General features: G+C 43.3%; 1 protein-coding gene and 1 long non-coding RNA gene across 3 annotated transcripts in view; both read left to right on the top strand.

Moving 5' to 3' along the window:
* Positions 1-602: 602 nt before the first annotated feature.
* LOC126993243 (glutamate receptor 1-like) lies at positions 603-8,183 on the top strand. The gene is made up of 11 exons (XM_050852141.1): positions 603-942; positions 1,787-1,887; positions 2,407-2,497; positions 3,863-4,054; positions 4,222-4,343; positions 5,222-5,313; positions 6,060-6,274; positions 6,481-6,642; positions 7,037-7,143; positions 7,486-7,646; positions 8,046-8,183. The coding sequence occupies exons 1-11, from the start codon at positions 871-873 to the stop codon at positions 8,138-8,140; spliced, it is 1,410 nt and encodes a 469-aa protein (XP_050708098.1). The 5' UTR covers positions 603-870; the 3' UTR covers positions 8,141-8,183.
* Positions 8,184-13,861: 5,678 nt separating this feature from the next.
* LOC126993247 (uncharacterized) overlaps positions 13,862-17,136 on the top strand; it is a 54,377-nt gene continuing 51,102 nt past the window's right edge. For both annotated transcript variants that reach the window (XR_007747543.1, XR_007747542.1), the window contains exon 1: positions 13,862-13,972. This is a non-coding gene — a long non-coding RNA (uncharacterized LOC126993247). The remainder of the gene's footprint in view (positions 13,973-17,136) is intronic.

Below are 17,136 nucleotides of genomic sequence, written 5' to 3'. Positions count from 1 at the left end.
CTTTTTAGAATTCACCTTTAACGTTAAGAATTGGCCTCAATCTTACTATATATTTTTTTGGGGGGGATGAAATTAAGAGAAAATTTCATTGTACCCTCTTAATAAGTGATCACCTCGCAGCCAAACGACTAATACAGACGTTCCTTGTGTCCCGCGGCACTCGTAATGGGTCTCCACTCCACGCTCAACGGACCATGAGGCTCCCTTCTCGTGACGTCATCGGCAGGCTGCGCATCGGTCGACCTTGCCTCCTTAGACCATGCAACGGACAACATGACGGAGATGAACACCGAGATAGTATTTGTCTCCACCTTTATCTTTTAACCTTTCTCCTCCGCGACCCCTCACCTTCAACATGCGGAAGAGAGCTAATAGGATCTGATTACCCTTTGGCCAAACATAAAAATCACAAGAACCGTAAGAATATAAAGACTATCGTATCAGCACCACTATCCTCCCCGCCTCGTTGGCTGATTGGCTGGCTGAGTAGAGTTGGTTTTACTGGCTAACCAATCACGGCACAGCAATCATAAGCTCATGGCGCAAAGGTAGAAAGGTGATCTTATATACTGGGAAGGACGGCGGAGAGAACACACGTCAAGGAGAGAAGTGCATACAAGTTCAGAGTCTGACTACCACACACAAACAAAAGTACCATCGTCTACCAGTCTACCTTTCTTCCTACCTGACTTGCCCCCTTCATTCCTCATTGCTTTACTTCCTCCATTTCATCCCTCCTTCCTTCCTTCCTTCCTTGCCCCGTATTCTTGAACTTGTAAGGAACCCTCTCTCCATTCCTCCCGTTTCCTTCTTCACGATTTGGTTCTTTCTCTCCTTTCTTCCCTTCATCGTCTCCTCAGCCTCCTAGGAATGGCTCTCTCCACTACTCCCGCCCTGAGCCAAGCGGCGTCTCCTCGCTGCCTCACACTCGCGACTGACCTGGTGAGCTTAGATTAGGAGTACGTTCATGTGTCGTGGTTACGTGTCTCATTATCTGTCTCATTTACCTGTTTACCTGCCTCCTTTACCTTTCTCATTTAAGTGTCACATCCCCTTTGTCACGTTACCTGTCATTTTTAGGTACCTGTCTCTTTTTACGTCTCATTTACCTGCCTCCTTTACCTTTATTTACCTCTACGTATCTCATTTACCTTTCTCATTTACTGGTCACATCCACTTGTCACGTTACCAGTTACCTCTACCTGCCTCTTTTACGTCTCATATACCTGTCTCATTCACCTTTCCCTACCTGTCCACTTGTCACGTTACCAGTCACTTTTACCTGTCTTCGTTACATCTCATTTATCAGTCCTGTTTACCTGTCTCATTTGCACGTTTCAGTTACTTACTTCCATAGAGTTATTTCCTCTTGGCACTTTTATCCTGTAGAGTTTATTTTGTATTTCATTGCCCCCAGTTCTTCGTTGTACATCTGTTCCTCTTTTCACTGCGTTTCAGCTATCTATCGGTTTTCCTTGTCAAATTTCTTCAGGGAGTTCTGTTTCCTTTAGTTTCTCCTTATTTTCGTTCAGCACTTCTTCCCTGCCGAGTATTCGTTTTCCTTGCCGCCCAGTTCTTTTTTTCACTCCATTTTTATTATCCACAGCTTTTACTAATCAAATTTTCTCTTGCAGTTCTTATTTCCCTTAGTTGCTCCTTATCATTTTTTCATCTTGGCACTACTCTCCTGCAGTCTTTTCATACTTCCTCGTCCTCTTCCCGTTCTTTTTTGTCCAATTGCTCTTCCTCAAACTGACTCTGCTTTTTCCTTCCTTCCTCCGTACAGAGTTACAACATCATGGAGGTATATGGTACGCCGGGGAACTACACCTTCAGGGGCCCCCTCAAGGACATCGTACACATAATAATGAATCAGCTCGGTTACTGGTGAGCAAAGGAGTGTAGTAACCCATTTAGGACCTCGTTGTCATTTTCCGTTTTCCCTTCCCTCTCCTTCTCGTGACCGACCTATTCCAATTAATTTTCCATCCTATTCTTTTCCTTCCTTTTCTTTCCTTTTCGTTCCTCTCTTTTCCTTTCCATTCTTTTCCTTTCTTTTCTTTACTATCTCTACCTTTCATTTCTTTTCCTTTCCTTTCCTTTCCTTTCCTTTCCTTTCCATTCTTTTCCTTTCCTTTCCTTACTAAATCTACCTTTCATTTCTTTTCCTTTCCTTTCCTTTCCATTCTTTTCCTTTTCTTTCTTTCCTATCTCTACCTTTCATTTCTCTTCCTTTCCTTTCCTTTCTTTTCCCCTCCTTCCTTTCTTATTGCTTCCCTTCACTCTCAGGACTAATGCATAAGATCTTTTGTTACGGAATGGAAGTTTTTTGGTCTGTTTTTGCTGTATAGATCTTTGCAACCAATCATACCACAAAGGGACTAATAAACAACTTCTCCGTCATAGTTACAAGCTCCTGCCGGCTGCGGATCGTACCTACGGGGAGTTGCATCCTAATGGGTCCTGGTCCGGCCTGCTTGGGATGGTGCAAAGGGGGGTGAGTCTGTTGTGTCTGTCTTAATAGGTGAAGATAAACAATTGGTGACCCTGGAGTGACTAGCAGTTTGAGCACTCACTAACCACTAACAAGTCTAAAGAAAATGTAATGCCCGGACTTCTATTTTGTTATGTTTCTCTTCCTTTTGGCATGCGATCCTTAGCCTTAATCCCTAGCCTTGATTTTAGACTTAATTCTCCTTATCTATTAATACGTTGTTATTGTTTTGCCGTGAAGATATTATAGTCGTTAAAGGATTTCGGAGTATTTTGGTCCTCTTCCTTATTCCTACTCCTTCTACTCTTCTCCCTCTCCCTAATTGTACTCCAACTCCACACACACACACACACACACACACACCATTCATCGGCCGCAGCACAACCCTCACCCCTTCCCTCCCTCCCTTAACGAATCCACGAATCCTTCACTTCCCAAGATTCACTCCAATTAGTCATTTTTCCATTTTCGCTTTGCTTTCCATCTCGGTAAATCGCTCATTCTCCGCGTCCTATTCCGATCTCTCTCTCTCTCTCTCTCTCTCTCTCTCTCTCTCTCTCTCTCTCTCTCTCTCTCTCTCTCTCTCTCTCTCTCTCTCTCTCTCTCTTCATCATTTTCTTTTATTCCTACCTCGTTCTCTCTCCTCCTCCCGACTATACTCCCTCCTCCTCCTCCTCCATATTCCTGCGCATTCTCCCTCTCCCTCTCCCTCTTCTCCTCCTCCTCCTCCTCTTCATCCTCGCCCTTCACCTCCTCCTCCAGCTCCTCCGCCCGTTGAGATCGTCGCTAATTGACAGGTCGTAAATACATCCTCGTGGGTTTCAATGAACTCGAACAAGAACGAACCGTAAATGAATTCAGAATAGGAAAAAAAGAGAGAATTATCCCGCCACTGCATTCGTGGATACGGGAATAATGAGTGGTAGACAGAGGTAGTGCAGGTACATGTTACACGCTTATATAATGATTGTTTATTTTATTTTTAGTGTGACTGGGAAAAGGCAATAACCGTCCCTGTGTTGCTTCAAGAAAAAAAAAAAAGTATGGTTTTAGGTATAGTTGAAGCCAAACTGCAGTGTTCTTTTTATTTAATGACTATGATAAACATGGTTCCTACTCTTTCTATATCCTCGTTACCTTTGTTTTTTTTTTCTCACCCCTTTTCCTATTCATCCCTTTCCTCATCTTTAACCATTTCCTTCTTTCATCCTTTTCTTCCCTTTTATTTTCTACTTCCTCCTCAGCACTTTATTGTTTTTTATCATATTCTTTTTCTTCCCTTTTATCTCTTCATCCATTTCTTCCTCTTCACTCCTTTCTTCCTCCTCACCCCATCCCTCATCGTCACCTCCATTCCTCGCCCCGCAGGAGGCAGCCTTCACGCCCACGGTAGTCATGGCCACCCCGCCGGGAATGGCCACCTTCAGCTACAGCGAACCCCTCCTGCTGTCTGAGTACAATGTGATGTTTGCCCGCCCAGGCCTGATGCCTAGTGGGGACGGCTTCATCTGGCCCTTCACACAGCTGGTACGTGGTGGTGGTGGTGGTGGTGGTGGTGAGGTCCTCCAAGGCTGTCCACGTGATACTGTCTTGAAATAGTTAAGCTGAAGAAAAGGAGGCAGCTCAAGGGCAAAAATGAAAGGAAATAACAGAAAAGTCCTTTGGCGCTGCTCCTGCAAATAGCGTCAAGCTTCTTCTCGCAGTTCTTTTTCCTGCTTCTCCTTTAGCTGTGGGTGCTGTTGCTGGTGAGTTGCGTCATCGTCTTTGTGGCCACGATGTTTACTCTGCGAGGCCAAGCCGTGATGCTGAGGGCTGCGGTGGACAGAGGAGGCGGCTTCGGCGACTCGAGGTGGGTCTCTGAAGGGAGTTGATAGTTATTTATTTTCAGCGAAGGAAGCAGCTCAAGGGCAAAAATAAATGAGAACAAAAAAAGCTCGCTGATTACTGCGCCCACAAAATCACTGCTCCCATATGTGAAAGCAAGGAAGTAATTCGAGGTAGTGTGTTTGCGGATACATAAGAACATAAGAACATAAGAACGCAGGAGTCTACAAGAGGCCGGTAGGCCTATACGAGGCAGCTCCTTTGACCCTAAGCTCCCGTGTATCTAACCCCACCTAATATCGCTGTCCATGAATTTATCTAGTCTATTTTTGAATGTGACAATTGTATTGGCACTCACCACATGACTGCTAAGCCTATTCCACTCATCCACCACCCTGTTAGTAAACCAATTTTTGCCTATGTCCCTGTTGAATCTGAATTTATCCAGTTTAAACCCATTACTTCGTGTCCTACCCGGTTCTCTTACCAACAAAACCTTATGAATGTCTCCCTTATTAAGGCCCTTCATCCATTTATAAACCTCGATCATGTCTCCACGCACCCTTCGCCTTTCTAGAGAATGCAAGTTTAACTGTTTGAGTCTTTCCTCGTATGGCAAGTTTCTCAACCCCTGAATCATCTTAGTCATCCTCCTGAAGAAAAATGTGAACAGTGTGAATAAAAAGGAAGCGGAATCAATAGAGTAGGAATAAAAAATTAGATATACCCCCCCCAAAAAAATAGCAGGTATAAGTGTTTTCCTTAAGTTATCAACTCGTATACACATATCTATCTATCACCAGCCAGTCAATCAATTAATCAGTCCATTTATCTACCTATCTCTGTCTTCCTACTTATTCCTACATCTCCTTAAATGTGTTTACCTGTGCCTCTGCTCACCAGTGACGTCGAGGAGATGGAGATGGACGGAGGCACCTGGTGGAGGAGTGCCAATCGAGCCTTCCTGTGGACCTGGTCGGTACTAATGAGTCAGAGTGAGTGGCGGTGATGGTGAGGGTGGTGATGGTGAGGGTGGTGATGGTGAGGGTGGTGATGGTGGTCGTGGCCGTGGGGGATGAGGTGCATTGTCAGTGTGTGTGTGTGTGTGTGTGTGTGTGTAATTCACCACGGCCTGATCACGAGTTGGATATTTATTTATTTTTTACGTTTCGGCCTATAGCGCCGGTAGACTTTCTTGGTAGGGCCTGATGGTCGGCCCCCAGGTTGTTGTGGCGCAGGCAAGTGTGTATAGTGGCCCCATCTTGCTTGGCTTAAGCTGCCCCCCCCCCTTCCCCCCCCCCCCCCCGAGCTCATCTTTGAGGCTCTCTTTAAAGAGAGAATCTAGATCTAGAGTCCGGGTTCATAGGCGGTCTTCAGGACAGCATGTGGGTAGTCTTGGGCCACTCGGCAGTGACTGAAAAATCCCAACTGTGGCGGCGGGCAGGACTCGAACCTGGACGCGGCGCCGGGACGCTAACCGCTCAGCCACTGTCTACTCCATTATGATTATCATTATTATTATTATTTCTTTTTCATTATTATTACTCTTATTATAAATTGTTATTGTTCTATCGCTTGTGGACAGCCTCAGATTGAGTCACACTGTAAATAGTTTTCCATTTGACTTTCAAACAGCAGCATAAACAACAGGTGATCAAGATCATGAACAACAGCAATAACAACAACGTCAACAACAACAACAATAACAACAACAACAACAGGTGTAACATACCCCTGTCAGGTGTGCCGTGGACGCCGCGTGGAACCGCCGTGCGGCTGGTGGCGGGGATGTGGCTGCTGTGGATAGTGGTAATGAGCGCGCTGTACCGCAGCAACCTGAAGGCCATGCTCATCCTGCCCAAGGTGTTGCTGCCCTTCGACAGCCTGGAGGAGCTGGCCGCGTCGGGCATCCCGTTGGGCGTGCCTGAAGACTCCATGGTGGAGGCCCTGCTGAAGGTGTGTGGCGGCGGCGGAGGTGTTGAGCAGGGCGTGGCAGGCTGGGAGTATGCTAGTTGGGGAGATGTCTTTATTATTGCTCTTGTTTTACTTTTTTTGTTGTTGCTGATATTCTCCTCCTGCACCTCCTCCTCCTCCTCCTCCTCTTCCTCCTCTTTTTCATCACCACCACCACCACCACGGTTGCCATCACTCTTCTCCACAAGGAGTCGGACAGCAGTTCAGTCCTGGGCAGGCTGCGGCAAAATATGAGGATTCTAGGCGTGGAAAACTACGAGAAACACTCCGCTGACCTCTTTGGCGGAATGCTGGCGGTGGCCTCCTACACCTCCACCCTCAGGAGGGCCATCCACAGCGATTTTAGTTTCGTGAGTGTTGCTCCTGCTCCTTTTTCTCCTGTTGCTTCTATCTCTCCTCTTCCTTCTTCTACTTCTGATTCTGTTCCTCCTCTTCCTTCTGCTACTTCTGCTTCTGTTCCTCCTCTTCCTTCTGCTACTTCTGCTTTTGTTTCTTCTATGTTTTTGTTCTTGCCTCTTTCTTTCTGAGTTATTTCTGCTTCTGCTACTCCTGCCTCTTCTCCTTCTCCTTCTACCTCTACGTATTCCTCCTGGTCCTGCTATTATTATTATTATTATTGTTGTTGTTGTTGTTGTTGTTGTTGTTGTTGTTGTTGTTGTTGTTGTTGTTAAAGCCACTGATAACCAGGCGAGTTCGTGTACTGAGCTCAGCGTTTCCTTATTCTTATTCTCTTTTCCCACACAGAAGGGGAGGTGTCGCACCTACCTTATGTCCCGCGGCTTCTTCGGTCCCGCTAGCCTCAGCATGGTGTTCCCGCGCGGCTCGCCTCTCATGGCCAAAGTGAACAAAATGTGAGCCTTTGAGTCCTAGAAATAGTTGACGATCTCACCAAGGAGTAAAATGCTGAGAAGTCTGTAGGAAAGAGAATGTAAGGGGAATGTAGGAAAGGAGTTAGAAATGGTCTGACCAAGGGAACTAAAAGAGTTTAAAGAAAATGGGTTTGATGTGGTCTATATAGTCAAAAGAGGAGTTAAACAGATTGCATGAATAAATAATGGGTGGGAGATGATCTATGTGAGTTAAGAAGAAGTTGAAATTACTTTATACTGAATGGGATTTCTAAGTGAACATCCCATATAATACAAGTGCCTCTCCCTTCCTCCCTCCTGCTGTCACCTCCCGTCTCCTCACAGCATTGAACAACTGCGAGAGGCCGGTATTCTTGACTACCTGCTGAACGCCGCTTACTTCAACGGCACCGAATGCCTCAAGCCCATCACCTCCTTCAGCCTGCCCTCGGAGCGGCCCCTCGAGCTGTTGGACTTCTACGGGATGTTCGCTCTCTATCTGGCTGGTGAGATGATTAACCTGCCTAAGATTCCGTTCCTTGGCCCAAGCTATAATGAATACAAGGTCTGCCTACGCCTTCCACCAATAGTTCTCGCCGTGGCCCGTTTTTTCTGCCTTGTAAAATTTCTTTATACCTTTGTTTTATGATGACACAAACGCACAAAATTCATGTTATCCTTAAACTAACAGAGGAGCAATCTGAATGACACATGAATAATTTGAGACCCCTTTTCTTATCGGCTCAGTAATATTTCTTGCCTAAACCAGTATATCATCAGGTGAACTTACTTTGGAATTTGTGATGTTTTGGTCTAGGCAACGCAACTGTCTAATATCTATTTAGCTTCTTTGTTTGTTTGTGTGTGTCTTGGTCTCCTTTTTTCTCCTTCTCCTCTTCCTGCAGGCATCGTGTTGGCCCTGCTGGTGTTCCTGTTGGAGATGATCTTTGACCCCACCAAGCGCGGCAAGAAGATGAGCGGTGACGGCAGGGCCCCTTGAATGACCCCGTGACCTTCTGTTGACGACGAGTATAATAATGCCGATTGAATTACTCCCCTGTGGCTTCTTTCTCTCTCTCTCTCTCTCTCTCTCTCTCTCTCTCTCTCTCTCTCTCTCTCTCTCTCTCTCTCTCTCTCTCTCTCTCTCTCTCTCTCTCAAGTTATAGTAGATAGTGAGTATTGACTATTGGGAACATATAACTGCAAGATGCCTTTTAATATTTTACAACCAAAGAGTAAAGAAGATGACCATTAACCGATTGTTATTCGTGGAGTTAGTTGTTCATCTAATCGTATATGGTACACTCGCATATATTCTTCTTCTTTTTTTTTGCATTATTTACGTACAGAAATAATAATAGATGTTTAGTATTGGTATATGAGTCATTTAGTTTTATTGTGATGCTTGTTTGCTAAAGTTAAAATTACGTGTCTTTAAAATAGTCTATTGAAGAATTGCACGGTTTTTCTTTATTTCCTTGTTAGTGGTAGTCATTTCAGTTTATTCTTGTTACTTCTCCTGCTGCTTGATCTTTCTCCACCTTCGTCTATGGAATATAATATTAGTAATGTAAAACAATAGTAAAAATAAAGTCATCTCATTGAATAATTCTCATTAACCTCCAAGACAAATAACAAGGAGCGACAGGGAATAGTGTGCCCTCAGGTTAGCGACTTCATAATGCTGTTGATTACATAGATTGTTACTAAGGGTTATATGCACCCAGTTATTATCTTATCGGAGACACACGATAAGCCATGGAGATTGAAGTTCTAACAATAAAAACAAAACTTGAGTGGGAACATCGAGTGGTAAAATTCTTCAAAGTACTTTTCCTTGTTGCCATTGAATTAAAATCATTAACCAACACGTATGAATGAATGAAGCGCAGGAATGAAATCAAAGCATGTTGTCACAGCATTCGTACAACTCTCATAAGTGATTGCGCTCGTCACATTAGGGTAAAAACACTCCGCAGGTCTCTGCCAACTCCATACACCTGCCGCCACTCTGTTCAACCCATCACACGCTGCAAACATGGCAGGTAAGGCTTGGCTAGGGTTCAACACCTAAAGTCTATCATGCGACTCCCGGTAAAATTATTAACCCTTTGATTGCGGATTTCCCACCAAAAGACATCGCCAAGCTACAGGAATGGAACAAAAAATGGCTGCTACAGTTCAATGAAGAAAAATGTAAAGTCATGCACCTTGGGAGGGGATATCCAGCATACCAATACCACATGGGAAACACTCCACTATCCACCACAGAGGCAGAGAAAGACCTGGGACTATATGTTACCAGGCTAACAGTAGAGGCGAAATCCGTGTCAGTCGCAGCGGACGGGTTAAAAAGACAATATTTACTCACTTATACGTGGATAACATCTGATTTAAAGGTCCTGTTTATGTTGTAGAAAAGACGATATTTTTTTATAAGGAGGAGTTCAGGTTTCACTGAAAGTATATTTCAAAGCTGACATGTGACCTTATATTTTTTCCTCAGAGCTTTCAGTGTACTTATAAAGTTGTAAGAGTTTTATCGACATAAGAGTTTACTTATGAATTTGCTATTCTTAAACAGAGATGTCCATTTGCATGATTATGAGTTTGTTATTCTTTCGTGTATCTTTTAGAGTTCACAGTCATTAGCTTGTTCTTCATCCACAGAGCTTTCAAAGTTTACATAATTAAGAGCTTGTTATTCTTTCGTGTATCTTTTAGAGTTCACAGTTCTTCATTCACAGAGCTTTTAAAGTTTACATAATTAAGAACTTGTTATTCTTTCGTGTATCTTTTAGAGTTCACATTCTTCATCCACGGTGCTTTCAGGGTTTACATAATCAAGAACTTGTTATTCTTTCACGCCACTTTCAGACTTCACGTATAACCCCAAGACCTTCTCCGTCACCCCCTCCATGAAGGAAGCGTTCCGGACCAACGGCTACGTCCTCCTCAGGTGAGTGACGACACGAAACTACACCTGAAATTCCGTCCCTTGCATGCACCTTCCACATTAATTATTTCATGGTATCTATTTATTTATCTTATTTATTATTTTTTTACGGCAGACGAGGCACATCAAGAACTCTAAGTAAATGAGACGTTCAGACGATTATAGTTTATATATATATATATATATATATATATATATATATATATATATATATATATATATATATATATATATATATATATATATATATATATAAGGAGATTTATTGTTCCTGTTTCTTTCTATTATGACTTATTTGACGTTTGCTTTAGCTGTTATTCCTGTGTTAGCTCAAGGATATCATGAACTCTGTGCATTTACGTAATTATAAAACTGAGCCACGAAGAAAAATTACGATGCAGAAAACATTTTACATTCTCTCTTAATAAGCACACGATCTCCCACCTATCTTACTATTTCTATCTATCTATCTATCTATCTATATCTAACTATCTGCAGCTATCTTTCTATCTTCTTTCTATCTTTTTCTCTATGATTCTATATAAATCTCTTTTTCTACTTTTTAATATCCTTTCTCTGTATATTATCTATTTTCTGCTCTTCTATCTTCCTTCACTCTTTCTATCATCTATATCTATTTTTCTGCCTTCTAGTTCTCTCTCTCTCTCTCTCTCTCTCTCTCTCTCTCTCTCTCTCTCTCTCTCTCTCTCTCTCTCTCTCTCTCTCTCTCTCTCTATCTATCTATCTGTGCCTTTTTATTTTTCTATCTCTATCTAACTATCTACCTGCATATCCCTTCCCAGATAGGTGTTGAGCCCCGCGGAGATGAGCAAGGTGCGGCAGGTGCTGGAGTCGGAGGAGGTGCAGCGCCACGCCTGCACCACCGACGCCGACAAGGCAAGGCTGACGCGGGTGGTGCAGTGGTTCAGGGTGGGCGAGAACGTGCCGGGGTGCGTGGCCAGCATGAACAAGATAGCCGGGACGTTGGAGGTGTGTGTGTGTGTGTGTGTGTGTGTGTGTTTGTGTGTAATTGTAAAGCCAAAGAACGAAGTATTTTGATGGAGATGACACATAATATTCTTTTTTTATTAAACGCAGTATTTCAACCCTCTTTTTCTCTTTTATTTTCTGTATCTATCTATTTATCTATCTATCTATGTATCTATCTATCTATCTATCTATTTTCTTTTTTACAACTACTGCTACCATTACTACTTTTGCTGATACTACTTCGATTACTGTCACTACTAACGCCATTTATTTCTATCACCACTATCAACAGTTTTCTCCATCTGCTACTACTACTACTACTACTACTACTACTACTACTACTACTACTACTGCAACTACTACTATTACTATTACTACTACAATGTTTCTCCTCGGCTGATGGGCGGCGAGGAGGTGTATCATTTTAGCACCATGATTCTCATGCAGGAACCCAACCAGAGCAGGTCCTTCCTATGGCATCAGGGATCAGTCAGTCAATCAGTCAACTAACGAACCAGTTAATTTACCAATCTTTCTCGTAACCAAAAAGTCAACCAACCAATCAGTCATTTAACCAAGTAATCAATTAACAACTCAATCAATTAACCGTTCACTCAGCCAATCAGTGAGTCAACCAGTTATTCAGTCAACCAGTCCTTGCAGATCTGCAGACTTTAATTTTGATAGAAAATTTTGTGCACCTGAAACATGTATGCTACTCTCTCTCTCTCTCTCTCTCTCTCTCTCTCTCTCTCTCTCTCTCTCTCTCTCTCTCTCTCTCTCTCTCTTCAGTGGACCTACATAGGCACGCAAGACATGATGAGAAAAGTTACGCAGAAGTACAACTTGTCGTATAGTGACGCAAAACTTATGGAAGTCAAACTTGATCCAACCAAGCCTGCCAAGCCAAGTCAAACCCGGCTTAGAGAACCTTCCTTGCCAGAAGCGAATAAACGCCACATAAGGTGATGCAGCGCCGCAATATTTACCTCGAATTTCCAAAGCTGGGAACACGATTGCTGTCCTGGAGCCATTCAATATTAGGTTCCAAAACTTCATCCGACAAAGCCTGGGGTGAAGGGGGGCGAGGAAGGGTGATTGGGTGAGTCAAGTGTGTGTGTGTGTGTGTGTGTGTGTGTGTGTGTGTGTGTGTCACGAGACGATGTTTTTTTTTCTTCTATATTTTTATTACACACAGACATCAATTTCTGTCATTTTCTTCTGTTTTGTTTGGTCAATGAGCGTGTTTTGGGTACTTCTTTACCCTCACATTTGGTTTTCTTCTACATACAGTATCATCAGTCTGTCTCTCTTTGCCATATGAAAACACAATCAAAAATAATTCGTAAATCCTAAAATACGATGTCAACGAAAAAATATGAGGTAATATAATCGATAGCGCCTGTGTTAGCCTGTTCGTGTAATATCTAATAGCCTACTGTGAAGAAAAAAAATATGCTTACTTGAAAACTCGCGAAAGAAGTAGGTTTATACATTTGGATCTCGATCTAAATGCGCAGGGCTAAAGTACAGGTGCATAACACGCAGATTTGTGTTGGCTGTTGGGACGGGGGAGCCGAGTGTGCAGGGGAGGCAAGTGAATCAAGTGTAATTGTTAGTGTTGGTGTGTTGTGGTGACAAGTGAGTGTGCATGAATCAGAATCACGATAATGACTGGGAAGGGGACAGCACTATGAGGAGCCACGTCTTTGTTTGGTCCTCCTCGGCCTCCACCAACCGCCCTACGACAGCCACACGCTGATACACGGGCAATGAAAGAGAGCGAAGCGAGTGATTTGTGAGACGGAATGAAAGACGAAAGTATTTAGTTGGAAATTTTAATATATAGTACTCTCTCTCTCTCTCTCTCTCTCTCTCTCTCTCTCTCTCTCTTCTGTCCAGCATAAATATAATTGATTCACGACCTTTTCCTACCAAATCACATACCTGTCAAGCTACTGTGGTGTCTTGCCATAAGATTTTGCGTTAAAGACCATAAGTTTGTGTATAAAAAACATAAGACTTGACGGGTTCCGACGGACTCAAGCAGGGTGCACTAGGTACCTCCCCCCCCCCCCCCCCACACACACACACACACTAACGTTAACAGTAAACGCTACTCAGCACGCTCACATGAATTTAAATATGGCGGGTACGATATATATATATATATATTTTATTTAAACAAACATATTGAAAAAAAACACATCGCAAGCGGAGAAAAAACGTAAGATTTTCAAGTTACGCCGTAAGACTTGAAAATCACTGAAATTACGTAAGACTTATGCAAAAAACGTAAGACTTGACAGGTATGAAATCAGAGTACAAGATTTCACACAGACATGGTGGTCGTAAGCTTTCGGATTTTACTACGTATACTAATAGGAAAGGCTATATTGAGAGACCCAAGATAAAGACACGTAGCGCTAATATTATAGTTTCACACCGGTAAATTATATCCCATTATGCAAAGGCTATTGTTTATAGAAAAGTTAGTCATTTATGTGGCACATTTTCTCTAACTGGACAGCGGCCGCTCAGCTCTGTCGGTGTATTCCTCCGCGGCGAAAACAAGTTCCATAACACCAAATTAAATACCCCAAAATTAGTTAAGCCCGAATATTTTATGCAGTTTAGACACCCCACATGTAATAGAACTTCATAATCAAAGCTTTAGCAATAACGGCATACATAAGGACAGTAAGGTTAGGGTTTAAGAGGTCTACCCACATGATACAGCTAGCGGAGAAAATACACTCACTCAATCAGTCACTGGTCAGTCAGACAGTCATTCAGTCTCACGTGGAAAGGAAGGGGTTGTGTGCTTTGCCTGTGCCGTTACCTATATTACTTGACTTGCTGGGATTTTGTGAGCGTTTTCAAGAGGTAGGAAGCATAACCATTAACGTGTGTGTGTGTGTGTGTGTGTGTGTGTGTGTGTGTGCAGTCAATCACGTCTTCAGCGGACTTTATCTATTTGTGTTTATATATTGAATGGTGGTTCCGCAAGTGTGTATATGAACAGCGTGTACCGTGCACTTATTTTGCCTATGTTCTGTCTCGTTTTACACACACACAGAGAGAGAGAGAGAGAGCGAGAGAGAGAGAGAGAGATTTGCGTGGATCCCAGCTGCTTTTAGTTTTGTGGCTTGAACGGTTTGTTCCTGGAAAGTCTCTCTCTCTCTCTCTCTCTCTCTCTCTCTCTCTCTCACTCTCTCTCTCTCTCTCTCTGCGTTTTCCTTCTTTCTTCGTTTTTCACCAACAATTCACAGTTAAATGTTTTCTTCATCCTATCTTATTTAAACCTGATCTATTATCGAGTTCTTATAGATATTAATTACTCGTGGTATTTGCGTATCATTTTGTAGGCTGTCAGTGTTTTATCGATTTCATATATCGCCTTCATTACAACGCTCATACACGCTGGAACACACACACACACGCACACGCACACACAAGCCTGAGTAATACAGATGGTGAGGGGAGGAATATTAGCTTGTGGATAAGAGAGAGAGAGAGAGAGAGAGAGAGAGTCCTGCCACGGATAAGCGGGATTAGAGTATCGTGCCATTAGCCGAGGCTATGGTGTGGGGCGAACGTGGAGGAGGAGGAGGAGGAGGAAGAAGAGGAGGAGGAGGAGGGGGAATTGGTGGTAGGCAATGAGAAAAGACTTGTTGCTCTCTTCGACTCAACTTCCACACACACACACACACACACACACACACACACACTCACTCGTTTTAGCATCATCGGAACTATAAAAAAAAAAGTGTAATTAGGCAGCCATCACGGTGGTCTCATAATATCATCAGAAGTTATCCACATATTTAATTGGTAACTTCATCCTCGGAGGTGATTTGTTGACTGATATATACAACGTCTCTTCTATGCTATCTTTTCTTCCCTCTTCTTTTGTCTCCTAGTATCTCGGCTTATCTCTCCCTTTCTCCCCTCCTCTAGCTTTTTCCTTTTTATTTTTTACTGTTTCTTCTCGTGTTATGCTATTCTCGTCTTCTCTCTCCTTTTCTTTCCTCTTGTCTCTTCCTTCCTTTCTCTTTTGTCTTCTTTTCTACTATCCTCGCCTCATCTCCTTTCGTCTCCTTCCCTCTCCTCTCCTTTGCTCTCTTTTCTTCCCTCTATTCGTTCTTGTATTCTCATTTCATACTATCGTCGTCTTATCTCTCCTTTCGTCTCTCCTCTCCTGTCCTCTCTCAGCATGTTCTCCCTTCTCTTCTCACCCCGCCGTCTCCACTCACGGGTGAAGCCTTCTTTGTACATCAGCTTTCCGGCACAAAACGAGACCAGTCACCGATGCAGAGACGCCAATTAGGGACACTTCCTCTACTGTCAATAAACCACCTTCACCACCACCACCATCATCATCACTGTCACCACCGCTACCAGTATCAGCATCAATATCGTCCGTAACAATCTATCTATCTATCTATCCACCTATTCATTCAGTCTGTCAATTACTCTTGTAACCCAGGCAGTCATTTAGCCATTCATCTGTCCAACCATTCAGTCAGCCATACAGCCGATCAGTCCTCCAGTCATTCAGTCAGCCACCCAGTCATTCATTCAGCCAGTTAGTTATCCAGCCAGCCATTTTGCTATCAGTTCAGTCACTCAGCCATTCAGTCATTATTCAGTCATTCAGTCAGTCATCCAGTCTGTTATATAGTCAGCCAATGAGTCATTCAGGCATCCCGTAGCTAGTTTGTTATTCATCCATTCATTCAATCACCCAGCCCGTCAGCAGCGTCAATCGATCAGGTAAGCCAGCCAACGTCCCTCCACAGCGCTACACAATTATCTGTCTCCGGGCTCGAGGCGACGAAGCGAACCCTCGAAGCATTAACAAGGCGGTTCGTACACGTGGCTCACCTCTCTGACTTACCTGTGTAGCTTTATCTGTCAGGCTCATATCTGTGGCTCACCTTTACTGGAAGATTCGCTTTATTTGGACCTACTTTTGCCATGACCACCACCGCCACCATCATAATTATATCACAAATTCTACTATTCTTGCTACTCTTACAACTGTTACTTCTATCTTTATCTTTTCCTAACTTCTTTAATTTATTTATTTTATTTATTTATTTATTTATTTGCATTTTACTTTTTTTTGTGTTCTTTTCTGCTGGAAATATAAATGATATAGTCTTTGTATACCCATTTCCTTTTTCGTCGAAGCAATGACGTCTTTTACACCTAAATTAATCTTTTCTGTTTTTAACTTTGATTGCAATTTTATTCATGTCAATATTTTTCATGTTTCTCGAATGCAAAATATACCGTTGCTGGCTGTGATTGGTTTGCTTTTTAGTGCGCGGTTACAGTGTCGTCTGGCGTGCTGTGCGTCCCATTTTTTTCTAGGTAGTTGAATTTTGTATGGCTAACTGAGGAAAAAACAATCGATAAAACTATTTTGGATTTAGTGAGGGTTGCATTTATTTATGTTTTACTCTCTCTCTCTTTCTCTCACACACACACACACATACACACACACACACACACACACACACACACACACACACACACAGAGAGAGAGAGAGAGAGAGAGAGAGAGAGAGAGAGAGAGAGAGAGAGAGAAAAAAAAAATCTTTCATGTACAATAACACGTTGCCTCATTCCTGTCCTTTCCCATCACTCCACCTCTTCATCCCCCCCCCCCCCCTCAATATCCCTCCCCCCTCCCCTTCTCCTCTCATGTCTTTCCCCTGTCCCCTCCTCTGTCCCCCTTGCCTCACCTGCCTTAGGCCACTCAATCGGGAGTAAATATTCAGGTGGAAAATTTAAATCAACCACTTACTTGCAGTCGTCTCCATTCTGGCGCCTTACGGGGGTGGAGGTGGAGGAAGGGGTGGTGGTGGGATGGTGGTGGTGCAGAGGTGATTGGGGTAGGGATGGTAGTGGTGGGTAGTGATGAAGTAGGTGGAGGTGGTAGTGATGGATGCTGTGGCGGGGGTTGAAGTAGTGATGTCAGTGGAGGTGATGATGGTGGTGATGGTTGTGGTGAAAGTGGAGAGGGTAACAGTGGAGTAAAG

The sequence above is a fragment of the Eriocheir sinensis genome, unplaced genomic scaffold (assembly GCF_024679095.1).
Source record: "Eriocheir sinensis breed Jianghai 21 unplaced genomic scaffold, ASM2467909v1 Scaffold591, whole genome shotgun sequence".
Taxonomy (NCBI): domain Eukaryota; kingdom Metazoa; phylum Arthropoda; class Malacostraca; order Decapoda; family Varunidae; genus Eriocheir; species Eriocheir sinensis.
Note: the sequence above shows the minus strand (reverse complement) of the source record. Positions and strands in the feature narration are given on the sequence as shown.

Excerpts from the sequence above, each read along its gene's own strand:
- LOC126993243 (XM_050852141.1), top strand. The coding sequence starts at position 871 with ATGGCTCTCTCCACTACTCCCGCCCTGAGCCAAGCGGCGTCTCCTCGC. Across the intron at positions 2,498-3,862 it reads TTGGGATGGTGCAAAGGGGG|GAGGCAGCCTTCACGCCCAC; the intron begins GTGAGTCTGTTG and ends CTCGCCCCGCAG. Across the intron at positions 4,055-4,221 it reads GTGGTGGTGGTGGTGGTGAG|CTGTGGGTGCTGTTGCTGGT; the intron begins GTCCTCCAAGGC and ends CTTCTCCTTTAG.